The sequence below is a fragment of the Buteo buteo genome, chromosome 3 (assembly GCF_964188355.1).
Source record: "Buteo buteo chromosome 3, bButBut1.hap1.1, whole genome shotgun sequence".
NCBI classification, from domain to species: Eukaryota; Metazoa; Chordata; class Aves; order Accipitriformes; family Accipitridae; genus Buteo; species Buteo buteo.
The window spans coordinates 11683251-11703116 of NC_134173.1; the positions used below are offsets into that span (position 1 = coordinate 11683251).

Genomic DNA, 19866 nt, shown 5'->3' on the forward strand with positions numbered 1-19866 from the left:
ACTGACATGGTCGTCTTTTTAAAGTTCACATTTAAGTAAAGCAAGTCCTTTGGAAAAATAACCTTCTATTAGTTGAGATTTTTTTGTATGAAATTATTTGTGTTGTGACATCAAAATCTTTCAGAACAATCAAACTACTAACTCTTTTCCCTTCAACTTTCAATCTTCTAAATCTGTTAGCTTTAGGAGAATCTCTTCATAGTCTAAAAATTTAAATACAGATGGAGCTGTGTCAAAATACTAACAAAACATAAAGTCTAAAAAACCAAATTTCTTTATTTCTGATTTCATAATTGTATCTTGGGCTACCTCAGTAACAAATATGAAGAAAAAAATGATAACGAGCCTTGGCATTTCTTTTTAAAATCAGAAATTAAGACTCCTATTCTCCTTCATTTATAAACTCCTCTTTGTTATAACAAATAGATTCTGTAAGTATACCATTACTGAAACAACTGCTTTCAATCATTTATTTTACTGTAGAAAAGAGAAATTTATATTTATATAGTGGCTAGCCCCATAATTCTGTTTCTTAGAACACACTGGAAATTTGCTTCCAATATTCACTTCTGTTCACCAAAAATAATCACTTGCAGGCGCCTGCACGCGCACACACACATACACGCATACATAAAACGCTACCTTCTTTTAGATAATTTTTAACAAAGAATAATGTTAGGCTTCATGTAGTATTTCTTCCAATCTGAAAACTCTCCTAAGATTTTGTTTATACTGACACATTACACCGGACAGTTAGAATAACACTGTCACCGTATTTGAGGGTAGTTACAAAGAAAGGTATTACGAAAAATTAGCTTGACTCGAGTTACATCCTGTGCATTTGATTAAGTATTCTTAATGCCTTCTCATGAGATGATATAAAACAAACCCTTATCTCATTTCTCTTGCATGCATGCAAGAATAGCACTCGCTATTTTGCTGATTTAACCATTACTTCATCTTTTTTCACCTCACCAGTGGGACAGATGGAAAGACTCAACCTCTTCAGATTCCAATTTAGCAAAAGTGCTATAAACATTTCAATATGTATTCTACAAATTAAAACACCCTGTATGCCATTTTCATTGCAATAAACGGGAACTGAGGCAAAGTGTTTTGCGAAAGAGTAACAGCTCTTTATGGAGACCATTCATTTTCTTGCAAAGGAATGCAGGGAAGCTCTTTAGTAGAGCAGGAAGCCTACACTAAAAAGTCTATAAAATTTTCCCAGGCTTTAGCAAGAGGGAAGAAAAATTGTTAATGAAGGAACTGCTCAATATCATCTTTGACATGAAAATGACAGTACTACATTTATTTAGCCAGTATGTTCACAGCAGTTTATATACAGTCTCATGGAGGTTAGCTTTCTTGAAAAATAATACATACATATATGCATGCATATAAAGGTTGTTGCTATTAAGATACCTGTTCAACATAAAAAGTTTCAGGTCTCTTTGTAGGTCACACTTCACTACCCAATTTTAAAAATAGCATAGAGAATGAAGTGTTTTATTACTACTTCATAATTCCACATTTGTTCCATTAGAATAGTGCACCTTGTGGTCACCCTTAGTCTGTCTGATCTGCTGTGTAACACAGACCGTGTGACTGCTCCGAGTGAATTACTCCTTCAAGTAAACTGAATGTACAAAAATTATAGCAGTTCTTTAAATCAAGTACTTTATTGTGATAACTTCCTGTTGCTATTCAACCTCAACAAGTTGCTGCAACAGTAAATTATCCACACTAAAATTCCATACTTTATTTCAAAGTGTGAATTTGTCTAGTTTCAACCCTCAAAATATTTTTCCTCTTCCCTATTAAAGGGATTACAGATTTTTCCCTTTTCTTCAAAACAGCAGAATTAGTCATCCTTAAATATTTTATCTGATGGGCAAAATAGATAATGCACCTTGAATCTCTTAAATAATAAAATACATCATATCATACTTTAAGAATTCTGGTGGCTCCAATTCCTCCTGTATCTTTGAATATAGTTCATGAATAGTGAACACTGTAAACAGACAACCGAAAAAAGCAAAACTTCCCCAAATGAAATACAGGGGAGTTTTCATTTCTGTGCAAAGTTTCTTCTCTAAACAAAAAGACTAAAACTAATCTTTCCAGGCAAGGCAAACCTAACCTTTAGCTGATATATCAATTATTACTTCTTCCATCCCTATTTATAAGGGGAATTTAAAATCCTTGAAAACTCCTATCCCTGTGAATATGGCCTGCTTTTCCTGTTCTTCTATATGTGATTTTATTCTGGGCCACATCAGAACATATATTGTTTGGTGCACCCAGCTCACCAAGAAATCCAGATCACTCTGTATCACTGATTTGTCCTCTTCATAAATTACCTCAATCTTTGTATCATCTTGATCAGTGATGTTTTTATATTTTCTTCCAGGTCACTGATAAACTATTAAGTAGTGTAGGGTCAAGAATTACTTTCCAAGTGACTCCATCAGAAACACAGTAACAATGGTGATTCCCTGCACACCTCTTTTACAAGTTCTCTCAGAAAGTTTTAAAAATCACTCATGGCGCCTCATGTTAATTTTAGTATGTCATTCTCTTTGAAAATACAAAAAACATATCCCTGCTTTTTATCATCTCCATTACAAGAAGGAAAATGAAGAATCATTAAGGATGCAACTAGCTCTACTTACCAAAAAGCAAACATTAAATAAAAGAAAAATACGTATACATTTTCTTAAAAACATGGGTGATACATGGTGCCATCCCATGGAGGAATCTGAGCATATATCCTAGTTCAACAAATGAACAGCAACTGCACATAAACAAGCAGGCTGTGCATCTGAAGGCATGGAAACAAGCAGATAGTACATCAAAGGAGGAATATCTGAAAACATGTAACAAAATTGCTGCTGATTCACCTTAGCGTTGATGTCTGTCTTCATTAGTTTTGAAGTGATGCCATGCATTCCTTCTCCACAAGATTCCCATACATGTTACAGTATATAGTTAGAACTGTAAAAATAGAAGGTACCCTAGCAAGTGGAAGGAGAATTCAGGTTTCTGCTCTAACTGCTAGACTAGGAAAGTCAGGCTTCTCCTTGCTTGGTTTCCTAGATCCACCACACGTAAGCTGAAGTTGACTCTGTAAAGGTTCACACTTAAAATGCTTGGTGGTTCAGCAGTTACCAAATCTTTCTCTGGAGAAAGATGCTTAGACTAAGGATGGAACTGGACCAGTTCTCTCACTTGGTAGGCAAGAGTACCAGACAATTATGGGAGGAGGGGGCAATGGGATCCATTGCTCCCAACTGGCACCTCTCACTGGGAACCACACAATATGACACCCTGACAGAGGAGCCTAATTTCAATATTCAGAGTCAATGAAAAAAAAGACAAAAAACATCCTCTTAATTCTTGAGAAAAAGGGACATCATCAGTTCCTCTCTGGAACTTGATTTGCTGGAGGGTTTTTGAATATAAACCATGTTATACGAAACAAAGTCAATTTATTGTGGGGGGTGGACAGTGGTGTGAGAAATGGAGGGGACTATGCAAGACTTGAATTTTAATATTGTAATTTTATTTTTTTAAGTGATTTTTAAGAGATCAATATGAATTGACAGACTACATTCTAGGCAAATTTCCCCCTCCCTTTCTAGAACATAAATCTAGCACAAATATATGCAGATTATAATTTTATAAAACTTCATTATTTACGAATATGTTACATTTAATCCAGTATATTTACAATAAAGTGTACCCTAAATTGATTATTATCTTCCTTTCAGGCCTGTGCTTTCACACACACACACACAGCCCCCCCAAAAACCAGGCATCACCCGATCCCATTCTGTATGACGGAAAATCATTTCAATTGGTTAAAAAAAAAGAAAATTTACTTAAAATAAACTGCTTTTGAAGAACAGCCATTTTTAATACTTTTTAAAAGCTTACAAGAAACATAGTATAATTATTTAATACAGCAATTATTAGTAATTAATTAGTCTGCACCAGTTCAGTTCAGCTTTAAGTTAACTGGTCCCACTGAATTCACAGTACAAGATAAAAAGAAAGTGGATAGACTGGTTATAGTGACTTTAAAGCAATACTGCCGCATTTCCTAGCCATTGGTTTTGTGGATTCTAGTACATGAGAAGATAATCAGTGGCTGAAGATGGGAAGGGGGGAAAGTTAAGTCAAAAAATCTGTCACTAAGATACCATACTGCAACCTATAGCTGACAAACGACACAGTACATAGCTGCAACAAAACACACTAATGCTCTCACTGTGACTGGCACATCAAGACCTGCCTGCCTCAGATATCTTGCTATGAGGTTCCAGAAAGCCAGCCCTGCATCATCCTTCCCCGGCTCCATGGGCTCCTCCTGAGACCCAGGGATCCACTGCTGCCTCAAATTCTAACCAACTCAACCAGCATGAACACAGCTCCTTCCCTCTCCACCCAAACCATGGTATTCCTGTGAAGTAAAGTCAGAGCAGCAGGATAATCCACTATTTTTAAGAGTCCTTACTCTCCTCTGGTCTTTTTATACAGGAGAGTATTTGCCTCCATTTTGAAGATTCAATGAACAGAATTATATGCAAAATCATGAGCATATAACAAATGAGGGAATATAATCATTCAAGACCTGTTCCATTCCTAAGTAACCAGCTGCATTCACTAAGGAGCTTGCTTTCACATATTAGCTGATCAACTTATCGCAGAGGACCTTTCCTCTGCATATCCTTTTTCACCAGCTAAATTAAAGTTCACAGAATTCTGTAAAGTTTCTCCCACTTTCAGTCTTGACGCAAAAATATGACAAAACCTCTACACTTACATTCTTCCATTTGTTATCAACAGGTTGCAAAAGATTAGCAGGGGATGTTGTTAAAGGTTGGGTGACAGAGTCCTACAAAGAAATGAAAAGAAAGTATTTTAAGCAAAAATAAGAAAAACATGGCTAACATCATGCAGAAAAGTAGCACAGTTCATTCTCCCACAGTATGAAGAGCAGGGACAGAAAAAATGAGACCACGGGAGAGATACAAAAGTACACACAATCACTAACGTTGCATCATCATTTATATACATTAAATGAACACACGTTACAGAAACCAAAATGTTTGCTATAAGCACTGATGCAGCAAAAGGCAAATAACAGCCTTACAGTAAGCATATTTCACAAGATACAGTCATGTATCACACAAGAATGCATTCTTTGGTAGCACAGCACTTCAGGAGACTTCAACTTCTGGAATGTGTATTTATTAAGGACATAATCATTGTTCATCCCCAGGTATATAACAAGGGATGACAGACTCCAAACTTCAAAACAGAATAACTACACTGGAGATTTGTTGTTAAAGCAGCTCTGCAAGTTTCGAGCAGAATGAAGAAGTCAGTTCTAATCTAAGAATGCTAGCGCTAATCTAAGAAAGATGGTACATTCTATAGCAAAAAAACAACAACAAAAAAACCCAAACAATCATTAAATATCTGCAGTTTCAGATATAAAATTAAAAATAAAAGGCATAATACTCTTAATATGCAATTGACATGTCAGTAGTTATATTTGCTCTTCCTTGTTAAACTTCTTGGCATCTGTTTTTAGAAAGAAATTTTCTCCTCCCATTTTCCTTATACTACTGTACGGAGGTGTTCTTTACTTTTCCCCTCTTTCATGCAAGCAGAGAAGTATGAATGCAGCAAGGATAACACCACACTGCTGTAATATCAATACACAACACAAATGCAAAATACTCAAGCAAACCAAAACAAGAAAAACAGAGCTGGCCAGGGAAAGCAAACATGAGATACTATGAAGGAATTTTTTTCCATTCTGCTTTTAAGATTAGGCTTGTGAATGTAGAAATATACAAACAGACATAGAGGTTATATGCACTTGCAAGCAAATAGGACACATAAGTATTTTTTTTATTATTATGAAGAAACAAATAGCATCTGCCATACAAAAAAAACCTTCATGAAATCTTAAAAAAAAAAAAAGTTTCTCCAAACAACACTACTAGACATTTGTTTTCAAGAAAATACAGCTGCATAATGAAGTTGAGACTTTAAATTTTAACCCTCCTCTTCAAAGTCTGGTATTACTTGTCATCTATTGAACATTAAAGCCTAACAGTTGGAAATTATGCAAACCAGAGTGGAATAAAGGTAGAAAAGGTAGTTCTAATCAAAGAACAAAAAAGAAGTACTATGATATATTAAACATGCACTGGCTCAAAAAATAAGTTTTATGAAACCAGAATTTTAGCTCTTTATTGTATCTTGGTAAAGAAAGAAAAACATTCAGTGCTTCCAGTAAAGCTAAGATTTTTCCTTTGTGATCTGTCAAATAAGAAGCTAACATTTAAAACAAGTTATCAGAAATACTCAGAAGAATCCACTATGTGTTTATATGGACTAGAATTATACAAACAATTCATTTCTGAAAATGAGATGAAATTAATATATAATTTGAATAGTTCTAAATTTCATTGTTCCAGTAAAACTTCCCAAATATTATTTTCAACCAAACCTTCAAATTGTAAATCCTTTTTTGCATATACTTGGCCAATTCACATTCTGCCAATATTTAATCATGCAAATCAATTCCAGAAATGACACAAAACTTTAAAAACACAAAAGACAGCTACAGGTCTTTTAGTTCTAACCTATCTCAAGAATTACTGGAATTAAGATATAGAACTAATTAAACTCTTAAAGGCATTTTCACAATATAATGAGCAAAGCTTACTGCCGTAACATGAGATACATCTGTTGAAGCGCTCGCAGAATTCTGTGGACCACCCATGTGCATCTTGCTGATATGTGTATTTAAACTACCCAAGCTTTTGAAGACACAGCTACATTCTGTACAGTTGTATGTAGGGCCATTCTTCACCTTCAATAAAACAAAAAAAAATTAAGTAAATTTTCCCTACATCTACCAAATATTACATTTTTCATCATATACAAACACGCCGTAGGATTATGAGAACTAGACCAGTTTATTTTTCCAAGTTACTGACATCCACTTATGGAATCAGTCTGGTGTCTCTTGGATATCAAGTCAACTGTAATCTACGTGCATGACTGTCATCTCCTATTACCACTTCTTAATGTTGGGAAGCACCAGAGAGCAAAACAAATGTCATCTCGCAAATGAGGCCTCAGACTTTTCCCTCGTTACAATTTCCTACCATTACACACTTAGAACAAAACTGAAATGCAACTTTATCAATTAAGATGTGCCTGAAGATGTAACGCTGTACGTAATACAAACACAAGTTTGGAAATACGGAGAGTATAAAATGCAGATAATTTATCTTCAAATTTTGGCACTCTCCTGTTTACTTTTGCAAAAGTATCTTTCATAAATTTCCAGGAAAAAATAAAATCCATTTTTTTGGGTCAAAGTAGAACGAAGGCGAGAAATTGGGCCAAAGGCCATAGGGACTGCATAAAAAAAAAAAAAAACACACCAAAAAAACTAACACTGTGAAGGGCAGAGAAGTTTAATGTATCATTTGAACACACAGGATGAGAAAGGGATCAGGAGCAACCTGTTTGGGACTTTCAGGCCAAGGGGTTGAGGTAATTAAAAGCAGCTATATTTGCAGATTCCAACCATCCTCACTTCCCCCTCCTTCTCGGTCTATCACATATCAGTAAGATCCAGCGCAGTACTTTCAACATAAAGGGAACGAAAAAGTCTTCAAAAGAAAACACACTGCACTGTTTGCAATATAGTATGGAATTCCGTATTTTCTGACATTAGCTTAAACCGGTAACAAGACTTTCAGAAAGTAGTATCAACTAATAAAATACTGATACAAGTAAACAGTGATATATGAAGTGAGAATCAACCTATTTCATTATCACCTGTAATGTTGTGACTGTCTCAGGATAAAATGAAGAATTAAGAGTTCTGCATGCAGTCTTGAAGGAAATAGAGCAACAGTAAGAAAGAAAAAAATCAAAAAATGATCCAAAACAATAACTAAAATGTAAGCTCAGGATCACAAAACACAGCCTAAGACATGATCAAGAGATAGCATTTATTTAAAGTCCCTTATTCCACAACTTTTTTTTTTTTTCCCCTCTCCTTACGGTTACTTACAGAGTAACAGAGAAAAAAGTGAAAAATATTTTTGGCTTGATCCCCAACAATCTTGTAATATAAAAAAAAAAAAATCAATGTAATTCATTAAAGTAATGTTGGTGCATTTTTTTTTATGTAGCAAAAGCTATCACATACAGGAGCTGTGAACAGTGAGGAAGACTAGTCACACAGAGTTATATGAAATGTAAACATATGATTTAATATAATTAAGCATAATACAAACCACTGAGGCATAGTCATATACTAAGACATATCCTAAAAGTAAGAAACTAACACACTAAAAGGATCCTTAGTAAAAAAAAAAATTAAAAAATCTAATAAATAAAACCTGTCATTGTAACACAAAAATGGAAAACAAGAAAGCAAATGTCAGGCAGAGTTAGGGGAAAGAGTGAGAGCAAAGACAATATTCTGCATGCAGGAAAAAAAAAAAAAAAAAGCTGCCTTTATCACTTCATACCTTCCAAATCAAAACTAGGTCTCTTTATATGCGTATTTCCAACCACAAATCACTAAAGTCAGCAAGGAAATTACTGAACAAAGTTGCAGAGCCAATGTTGCTCAGAAGATTGTATTACATTATCATAGCAGTACCTTCTGAATTTTAAAAATTGTCACAAAGAAGAAAAACTCAGCATAAAGGCATCTGAGACAACAATGTTTTTTATCTTATATTGTAATTTTCTTCTACCTGTAACTGAAAAACCTCTGAAAAAGGCTGTAAGATATATGCTTCAAAGACAAATTTCAAGTATGCTCTATGATGGAGTTAGTGGGCTGCTGTTTGGCCTTTAAATTTTTCACCATTTTCTGCTTTGCTGCTCTTGGCTTACTTTCATCTGATTCTAGCCGTCATTCTCCCACGACTGACAGGTACATTTTTATACACCTAAACCCACTAATAATTTATTGATCTATCAACGTACTGAAAGGACAATGGTAAATGATGGTTTTGCTATTCATCCTAAGTATACATTTATACAGATTAAGCTATTTTAGGAAAGCTTGCAGGTAAAACCAACAAACTAGAATCTATACTACAGCAGTAAATCTATATTGGCTACAGAAAGCACCAGAGAGCATAGGAATAGCAAACAGGAAAATTTAAATACCGAAAATGAAATAAGCAGTATATTAGCACCAACCACTTTATGAATAATAGTATTTACCTCTGAATGAACTCTCTGTATGTGTGACTGAAGATTGCCTTTCTGAGAAAAAGCTGCAGGACAAAAGGCACAAGCATGGGGTTTTTCACCAGTGTGCTTGATCATATGGGTCTGCAATGCCCCCTTCTGGTTAAAGGCTTTTCCACATTCACTGCATTTGAAAGGTCTTTCACCTAAAAAGAAAAACGAGGATGTGGGGTAAGGGGCTTTAAATAAATGTCAGCAGTTTCCTGTATCTAAATTAAAAATTGTAACAGGCAAAATAAAATCCTGCATACAGATATCTGTACATACACACACATAAGCGCAGAAACAGACATTATTAGGTGTTTTGACAATGAAATTGTTTACCTTGACCACTAACCTCCACATCTCCAATGGAAGTTTAATGACCCCGCTGACATTTATCAGTTAAAATGGGTAAAATAAATGAAACCTGTATGAAACAATTATTTAGAACAACCTCCCTCAACTTGTGATTGGAAGATCTCAGAAGCTCCTATGCAAAACTACTGAAGAAAGAGAGGGAGAGGGGAGAAGGGGAGAGGGAGAGGAGGAAGAACACATACACCATTCTTTCACACCAAATCCTATAAAATGCTTATATACCTGCATTGAAACAAACAGGGGAGCAGGGGGTGGAATCGACAATAATGAATAACAGTCAAAAATTTAACCTTTTATTTAGTCTAAAATCAAAAAGTCTTACAGTGACACTGCAAAACATGGCCTACAGTTCTAACTCCCCAATAAATATTAATAGCTGTTCATTCTTTACAATTACCTATAGAAAATGTGCAACAAAATAATGTTTTTATTATATGAGATACTGTACAGCCCTGCTCAGAAAATAATTTTAAAACCTTGAATGTTCATATTATTACTGAACATTAAAGAAAAACCAGGAAATATTGCTACAGGAATGCTCTGTCAGTATTTCCTGATTTTGTTCTCAGTGCTACATGTACTTACAGCTATTTGTATGGTAACAGATTAAGCATGAAAAACTCCCCAGAAATTTTAAGTGATAAAACATAATAGAACTGCATAAACATATTACAAAGCTACATATTTTAAACACACAGATACTAAGAACAAAGTTCAGTTTCTTACAACCATGTGTCTTAATTGACTACTGGAAATCTCCACTGTGAACTCAGTATTACTCTCTTTTTTCTTTTAGGAAAGTAGTTTAGCTGTGGTAACTCCAGGACCTTGAAAAGGTTTAACACTCTGCCTTCACACATTTCCACAGCAAAAGCACTATGAGCATGCTCTACATTATGTCTGCTACACCAGTAAGTACTACCATGTGTTAAACATTATGCACACTAAAGCAGTTTTAATGAATATTTTCATACGACTTCTAATTATATAGCTGTAATTACATCTAGTTTAAAATGATTAATTCTTAATTAAATTCACAGTTTTAAATAAAAGCAGCTATTTTCTGAAATAGATTACAAGCATGTAACTCACATAGTACCAACTCTGAAGGAATGTATATTTTCTGTTCTGCTGCTTATGGCTTTTGAAGATGCTTTAAGATCTGTAGGTTTTAACTGTCTATTTTTTAATATAGATTAAAATACAGAACACTAATTCAGATCTTGAAATACAGTGACAAAACTCATATTGGGCTTTCATAGGTAAAAGGCTTAGCTTCCACTAATAGCTGCTGGTGGACACACACAAGTATTGCTTCAGGTTAAGCTTGCCTATTTAAATAAATTTCATTTTAAAAACTAAATCTTAATTCTAGTGTGGAAACATGGAATTTCTGTATTTCTCAAGTATAACTTAATAAAATACGGATTTGGGAGGGGGAAGTGAGGGTTCATTACTTAGTTATTAATATGGGAATTGCAATCCCTGAGACTTAAATTTTTTTTCCCAAAGGGTGTAAGTGCTTGAAATTAATAGCTAGGGACAAAAAAAGTATTGCAATTAAGGCACTAATGTAATGCTGTACACGTAGCACAGACATGTTCTTTTAACAATTAAAGACTTAAGTATTCTAAATTCTTTAAAGCAGAGTTCTTCTTTCCTACATTATTTTACAGTACCTCAAGCAATTGGATGCCAAACAGATTGTCTGCAGATTTAAAGTAATAACATACTTCACAAATTAAATGAGTATTCACTAGCTACTTGGAGCTTAAAGTGATCTACCCTCATGTGCTGACTGGGATTACGCTTTCTGTCTCTGGTTTCCCAATAGACAAATGTCTTTTTACTCTTCAAAAGAACTGTAAATGCTCTTGAACTTTTTTTAAGCTTTAGAAAAGTGTCCTCAACCAACTATAATCTTGCTGCTTTAATTCTGACTAGAATAAGCTAAAATAATATATCGAATAGATACAAAACTCTAAAATAACAAAGTTAATTTTCAAAGGCTTTTTTTAGATATACTTTGAGACAACTTTTAAAGCAGGTACAAGGCTGACCTCTTGTGTTACTGTTTTACAGTTAAATTATAAAGCTTAAAAAGATTCCTAAGAAGGAGTCATGCAACAGAATTTTTATTTCTCCCTTGGCAAACAAAGCCATTCTTGTACATGGCAACTTGTCACATCACTAAACAGACTGCTAATACAAACAACATTGCACACTTACATAATTTACTACTTTAATTAGCTAAAAACTAGACAAACAGCAATTTATTCACAAGATGGAAAATACATATATATTGCACATCACTGGAGCACCTTCAATGAAGGTTTTGTTTAAAGCCAAACTCATGCTGTATTATGTATATCTGGTTAAAACTTGAGAACTATTCTTACAGTCCTCTGTACACTTCAAAAACTTTTGTATTATTTTATACTTAGCATTTTTCATTTACTTCAAGGGTAAGGGTTAAATACATGCACATATTTATTACAGTAATTTTGCAAAATCCATCTGCTATTGATTCTGCAAAACTCAACAGTCACCTGCTCTCCAAGTATCAAAATTACAGTCTAGGTTTATCACCTCACAAGTTCACTTTGGACATCCTGAAAATGGCAGTTACAGTAAGTACAGTAAATACATGGCAGTAACTTTAAATAAATCAATCTTAAAAAAAAAAAAAGCAAGGCCACTATGTTAGTAGTATTATTCATTCTCATGTATTTCTACTCTTTTTGTGATTGTAAATTTTAGAACTCTAGACTATATAAGATCTTATTTAGAGTACCTGACTGGCCCTTATCGAGGTATTCCAGTTTTAGGGCCCATTGAAACCTTAAGTACCAAAACTGGTACTCTGTAACAAACGAAACCTGTGAAGTACTTAAAATTTCCAGATGTATATCATTAGAAACAGTTAAAAAGATTTTAAAAGCATATAAACTTCCTAAGCAAGGGAATTACATAAAGGCTGTTTTAAATCAACAGGTAACAGCATCTAATGAGCCAGATGTATTAACACTATTTCAAGTCCCGTCTGGGAGAAAAATATTTAGCATTTCACACATTAATTGAATTTAGTAAAACAAATGCAAACTAAAATAATTAGTTTGACAGTCTCACCTGTGTGTATCCTAACATGTCGTGTTAACTGACTTGGCTTCTGGAACGTCTTTCCACAGTGAGGACAGGAATAGGTAAACCCACTTCTATCAATATTTCTGTTGTAAGATCTGGTATTTGATACCCTGTCATTTAAAAAAAAAAAAAAAAGGAATTTTAATAAAGTCCTCTTTATCCTAATATTAAACATTATTTTGAAGAAGCTGATTTTACCCCATCATTTTTTAACATACAGTGTAAATTCGATGACAATATATATTATCAGCTGCAACAGTTAAAAAACAAACTCTTTAGCGATACTAAAAGAACAATGTAAATGGAGCCCTTTGAAAAGTTTCTACAAACACCAAGAATTTTAGTTATTTCTGTAATAAAATTTATACTTCTTAGAGGTTCTCTAGAGACATTTTCACTGTAAATTCTGCTAGAAGTATACAGTGACTTCACAACCACTATTTTGGTGGGATCTTTCAACTTTGCATGACTTTATTTCTTTTGCCGGAACACAGCAACACTTTTGTTCTTAACTAGAACAGAAAGAGCTCATGAAGTAGAGCATGCAGTAAATGCAGTTGCTGAGGTCTAACAAAAACGGGTTAAGAATTTAACAACCCAAATATTCACCACTGCTCCTCAAATACAAATCACAATTTTCACTGAGACATGGTAACAGATGATATAAATTCCCATAATCCATTTCTCTATACATCAAACTGATTAGTTTAAATGACTGCTGAAAAACAGCAACATGGAAAAAACAACAACTGATTTTATGCTAGAAAAAAAGAAAAAGGAAAAAACCTAGGGGATATTAAAAGACGATTACAACAACTCCGCTAAAAAAGGTGAAACCAGAAAGCAGTATGATATCTAGATTACTCCACATTTTCCGTAGTGCCTGAGTATTTACACCTATGCAGTAATCCAGCTTGTCAGTGCTGCTTAAAGATAACTGAAATTACACAAATTTAAGTACCTGGTATTTTTCTGAACAACTGAGATATAAGAATTAGCTAACGTGGAGCAGATGTGCAAAATACACCACCACCTTGAAACCCAGGCTGGTATAACAGTATAAAAAAATAGCAGGAAAGTAACAGTTCATGCATAACATAGGAAGTCATTAAACTTCTGCTCAAATGACCCATCTTTCAACTCTAAGAGAACATAGATACCCAGATATTTAAAACAAAGCACTTTTTCCCTTCCAATTACTTCAAACAAATATTACATGCATTTTAAAAATCTTTTTATACTCTTGCAGAGAGAGCACAGATTTTGGGTAATATATTTTACTTTTACGTGTTAATTTTATCTACCAAAATTTACTAAAGTATCCAGAGTAAAATCTACTGAAGATGGAAAAGAAGGAAAGAGAACAGCACAGATGTTAGAACCTCTTCTTCTTTCCATCTCAGAACAGGTCTAGACCAGCCTGAATGTCAGAATGTGCTCTCTGATGAGCAACATCTGTTTCAACTATAGCTATAGCATTTTAATAAAGGAAATAATATCCAGTTTGGAGACAATTGTAGGGACAATCCTTCAAGGTCAGATCACCTTCTAAAATATTTCACTATTTAGAGTTATAATGACCATTTTCTTTTTAGCAAAAGGTAGATACTAAATTTAAATTATAACTTCATACTAGTTTTCCATTTGAATGTTTCAAAGACAAAATGAACACCTTTTAGGGAAGGAAAAGCCAACCACTTTTATGAAAAAAAAAACAAACTTAAGGGAACAAAGCTCATCATAATATTGAATCCTAAAAATTATTTGAAGCTTATTTTACAATGAAAAGCAGGAATCAAATAGTAAGATTTCTAACGACTGATGTATGTCTTTTATATACAGTCAAACAGGTTAGGCCAAATGTTAATTTCTCATAATTCATCTGAACAGTATGAGAGGATTGTGTCAAATAATAAATTAAAAAATTGGAATGTCCACGTTTTTCCCTTTCAAAATCACTTCTACTGAAATACAGAAGGTGGAGCTGGATCATTTATGCAATTCATTAACCTGGCTCACATACATGGGTTGTATTGGTACTGCTGGTGAAAGGACAGTAAAACACCATCACGGACAGTAGTTTCTTGAATACAAATGCAACATGTTTCTACATCTGAACTGATAAATGAGGTGAATCTCATATAAGGAAGCTCTGAATCCAGAAATAATACATGTTTATGGAAATAAAGAAGAACAAGTCATCATGAAGCACTTACATCTTACTTATATCAGAATGTAGCATGTATAATACTCTCTCAAAATCGCAGCCATCACGCTAGATTCACTCATCCATTCTTTATATAGTCATCCTAACTTACACAGGAGATATACACAACAAGAACGTTTTTTGTGTGTAATATTACATAGCTCAATAGAAACGTAACAACTTTACCTCAATTTTCAGTTTGCAGATGGAAATCTACAATTTTTTTTTAAAACCTGTAACACAACTATTAAGATCTCACAACCTGCATCATCTGCTAATGAAAATAACTGGAAATACCTAGTATTTCTCATTTTTAAATATAAATTTTTCCCATCTGTTTTTTATAGAAACAGTGGAAAGATTAAAATAGAGATCACCTGTCAAAAAACTTAAGCCTTCTTAATGGATAAACTAAACCAATAGAAGTAAGTTTTTCTTTGTTCTAACTTAAAGTAATTTTCAACCTCCTAAAAAGTGAAGTTAAACTAGAGAGCTGAAAGAAAGGACAGAACAAATTTTCTCCAAAAGAACGAACAGCATTTATGAGGCCTGTTTTTCCCCTTCATTTTGTGCTTTTTCAGATTTACAATAAACTCACGGCAGGTTGTGGTGAGGACTACTTGCAAAAGACGATTAAACTGCAAGGAACAATTTACTACTTTGCAGAAGGTAGGTATTAGGATTTTTGCAATTACAATAACTGCTACGTAAAATTAACACACATTTGCTTCAATGTACTGCCATTAGCCTTTAAAAATCACACACAAACACACTTCAAAAAGCACTCTGTATCAGAAAAACTTCACCTGTGGTTACAAACAGCTAGCAGATGGAACTATGCTTAGTATGGGTGTCTAAATAGGAAAACAGGAAAAAAAAAAGGGGGGGAACCCTCCAAAAATAACCACCTTTTTTAGCAAGGTTTTAAAAAACAAATGCCATTTCATAACAGCATACCAAAGAAAAGAAATTATCTGCATAGATCATGGTACTTCGCTGACTGGAAATGCTACTCTAGCTTTCCCCAGCTATTGCTATAAAAGTAACATCTGCTCATTTTGTTACAATCCCATGATTGTTACCTTATTTTATAGTGAGTCTTCATATGCTCCTTTAGCTGTGAAGAAGTTTCAAATTCCTTTTTGCAAGACTTGCAGCTGTGGATCCTACTGCCTGCCAGTTCTTGACGATGTTCTTCCATGTGTATGGACAGCTGACTCTGTAAAGTAAATTCATCTCCGCACTCTGAACAGATAAGATTCTGAAAGAGATAATAGAGACTGATTTTTCAAAAGATTCCCGAACAGCAGTACATGTGCACAAGCTTTGCTCAAGTAGATGAATGTATCCTTCTATGGACATTGGCAGCTGGAAGCAAGCAGCAATAAAAGTATACAAGCAAAAAAGTTTGAGCCTCATAGTATAAATCATGAGCAATAATCACTGCAAGCTTACAGTAGTATTAGTATTTTAAGAAACTCCACTGAAACTGAATTCCAAAAAAGTTCATATGACAGCAGAAACAAGCAGTTCAGTACCATCACCACCACGCCCTATTCCCTTGGTAGGCTAGTTCAGGATACACACAGAAGCTTACCTCAGTGTCACTACCCTATGGTTTACCTAAACATTTGTAAAAAATATTACTTTCTAACCAAAAACAGCTTAACTGTAGCTTCAGGGATTTTACACTTTTACTGGTTAAAATGATACAGGTTGTCACTTACTTTTTAACAGTAATTCCACCACAGTTACTACTGACTTTTCTTAAGCTATCTTCACAGAAAAGATGACAGAAATAAATAGGGACATATAATGTTTTTGACAGATATCACTTCAACCCATTAATTTTACAGCAGTGTTAAACGTACAACTTCCCAGTTGTATTAGTATTCCATGTCATTAGGAATAGAAATTATATTTATAAAGTTTAATGCAAAAGCATTGCCATTTCTCTGAAATTCAGAGCAATAATCAAAGTCAAATATTGTTTCAATGAAAACTAAAAGCTCTGCGTTTATTTGACTTCCTTTTGCTTTTCAAAACCATTAATTTTATTTCTCAGTATATCTTTATTTTGCAAAATCTAAGCAGAGAGTTAAGATTAAATGTCTAAAAATATTCACCATCTCTTTGACTATACATCTGTTACATGTTCCTTGCTGGTGTGTGTAAGAAATTTGAGACAGTTTTTGTCTCGGTTCATTTTTCACTAATAGTGATTATCACTGCAAATGGAAATGTTATTTAACCTTACCCCTTTTTTTTCTCCTTGAATGATCAACAAGCGGGGAAAAAAAACAGCAGTGTTCAGTTAAATTAAGATATTCATGAGAATGTTTTAATCAAGAGGAACAAAGATATGCAGTGCTATTTTTAAAATGCTTTGACAATACATGTGTTCCCCAAGTCTGAAAAAAACAAAAATTCTGCAGTATCACCAGACAACATTTCCACACAAAAACTTAAAAATCTGAAGTCCGTTAATGAAATTAAATACTACCCCAAAATGACTTGTTTAATCTAACCTAGAGATCATTATTACTGGACTCGAGTTACAGTCTGGGACAAGATGTAAATAAATCTTACTTTCTTTTCCAGGATCTACATTCAAATCTCAGTAAGAATACTTCTTATTGAAAAATACTGTTCTTGCACAACAAATTTGGTTTATGAATGATCCTTTTATGTAAGTGGGGAAAAATTACGTGAAGAGAGGCTTACAATGTATACTATATCACGCTCATGGTCCCCAAAATTGAGAGTTTGTCAATTGCTTCTCAGCATTTTTCAGACACACATTGCCTACGACATTAAGTTGCTATTACACACATTCTACTAAGCAACTTCCACAAAGAGCCTAAGAAGTATTTGAGACAACAAAGGTCTATGTATTTTTATTCATTACTGTAGAATTTGCTGTAGAAAAGCAAGGACATGGGAAAACAGAAAACCTGTACAAAAAACCAGCAATATATCAAGCTCAATAGCTTCTCTCTGGAAGGCAGTAGCAATTTATTTTTTTGCCCCTCAAGCAAACAAAAAATCCCCCACTACACACGAACAAGTAATTGCACATCATTAACCTCACTATGGTTAAACTCACCTTCTAACACTGAACAAAAGGGGCTGTTCATACATTGCTAGATAATATTAAAATTCCCCAAATCAGAAATAATTTTATGAAGCTTTACTCATCTAATTTCACCTGTATTAACTATCTTTATCTTATCAGATGCAGTATCTGAAGGGATACCTTGAAACTAGCCATATCCACCTGTTTAGTATCAATGACTGTAAAAGAACTTCTGATTTCAATTTGCACTTTTTCAAAGACTATTGCTCCTTAATTATAAGACAGGACAAAACAGTGAACATAATTTAAAAGAATAAAACCCAAAACACCAGGATTTTTTAATAACATAATTTTCACTTTATATCCACCAAACATCAGTTATAACTTTTTCAACATATTGGTAGAGTACCATGGGATACAGCCCTGGAGGGAAGAGGGGCCCGAGAAAGCTGGTTAATATTCAGGGGTCACCTCCTCCAAGCTCAGGAGCGATGCAACCCGACAAAGAGGAAGTCAGGCAAAAACACCAGGAGATCTGCGTGGATGAACAAGGAGCTCCTGGACAAACTCAAACACTGAAAGGGAGCCTACAGAGGGTGGAAGCAAGGACAAGTAGCCTGGGAGGAATACAGAGAAGTTGTCTGAGCAGCCAGGGATCAGTCAGGAGAGCCAAAGCCCTGCCAGGGACATCAAGGGCAACAAGAAAAGTGTCTATAGGTACATTGGTGATAAAAGGAAGACCAGTGAAAATGTGGGCCCTCTCCAGAAGGAAACGGGAGACCTGGTTACCTGCAACATGGAGAAGGCGGCTGAGGTACTCAACGACTTTTTTTTGCCTCAGTCTTAAGCAGCAAGTGCTCCAGCCACACTGCTGTCAAGGTTTAAGCCCAGCCGGTAACAAAGCACCACAAAGCCGCTCACTCACTCACTCGTCGCCCGCCAGCCCCGGTGGGATGAGGAGAAGATACAAAGAAAGGCTCGTGGGCCGAGACAAGGACAGGGAGGGATCACTCACTACTTACAGTCACAGGCAAAAGACAGGCCCAACTTGGGGAAAAAACAAAATCAATTTAATTTATTACAAATCAAATCAGAACAAGGATAATGAGAAGTAAAACTAAATATTAAAACACCTTCCCACCCCCCCCACTCCCAGCTCAACTCCACTCCCAAATTCTCTCCCTCCTCCCCCCTCAGCAGCACAGGGGGACGGTGAATGGGGGTTGGGGTCGGTTCCTCACGCCTTGTCTCTGCCGCTCCTTCCTCCTCAGGGGGAGGAGGACTCCTCACTCCTCCCCTGCTCCACCGGGGGGTCCCTCCCACGGGAGACAGTCCTTCATGAACTTCTCCAGCATGGGTCCTTTCTGTGGGCCACTGATCTTCAGTCACAGACTGCTCCAGTGCGGACTTTCCCATGAAGTCCCAGCCATCTTCAGGGGCATCCAACTGCTCCGGCATGGGGTCCTCCACAGGCTGCAGGGGGATCACCTCCTCCAGCGCACCTCCTCCCCCTCCTTCACTGACCTTGCTGTCTCCACAGGGGTTTCTCTCGCGTTCCAATCTCCTGCCCCGCTGCAGGTTCCCCTTCTTAAATCTGTTCTCCCAGAGGCACTACCGCCATCGCTGATGGGCTCCCCCTTGGCCAGCAGCGGGTCCGACTTGGAGCTGGGGAAGCTTCCAGCAGCTTCTCACAGGAGCCAGCCCTGCAGCCCCTCCACCACTACCAAAACCCCGCCACACAAACCCAAAACAACCACCCAAGATACAG

At 35.4% G+C, this 19866-nt stretch overlaps 1 protein-coding gene across 7 annotated transcripts in view; it reads right to left on the reverse strand.

Moving 5' to 3' along the window:
• The window catches only part of ZNF236 (zinc finger protein 236), a 99146-nt gene that overhangs the window by 59195 nt on the left and 20085 nt on the right, over positions 1-19866 (reverse strand). For 5 of the 7 annotated variants that reach the window (XM_075022864.1, XM_075022863.1, XM_075022858.1 and 2 more), the window contains exons 4-8: positions 16105-16283; positions 12802-12926; positions 9286-9458; positions 6749-6895; positions 4829-4900 (exon numbers count right to left, since the gene is read on the reverse strand). In XM_075022864.1, the coding sequence (XP_074878965.1) occupies positions 4829-4900; positions 6749-6895; positions 9286-9458; positions 12802-12926; positions 16105-16283 (696 nt within the window). Of the gene's footprint in view, positions 1-2903; positions 2930-4828; positions 4901-6748; positions 6896-9285; positions 9459-12801; positions 12927-16104; positions 16284-19866 lie in introns of those variants that run through there. The other 2 variants (XM_075022862.1, XM_075022865.1) reach the window with 2 other exon arrangements.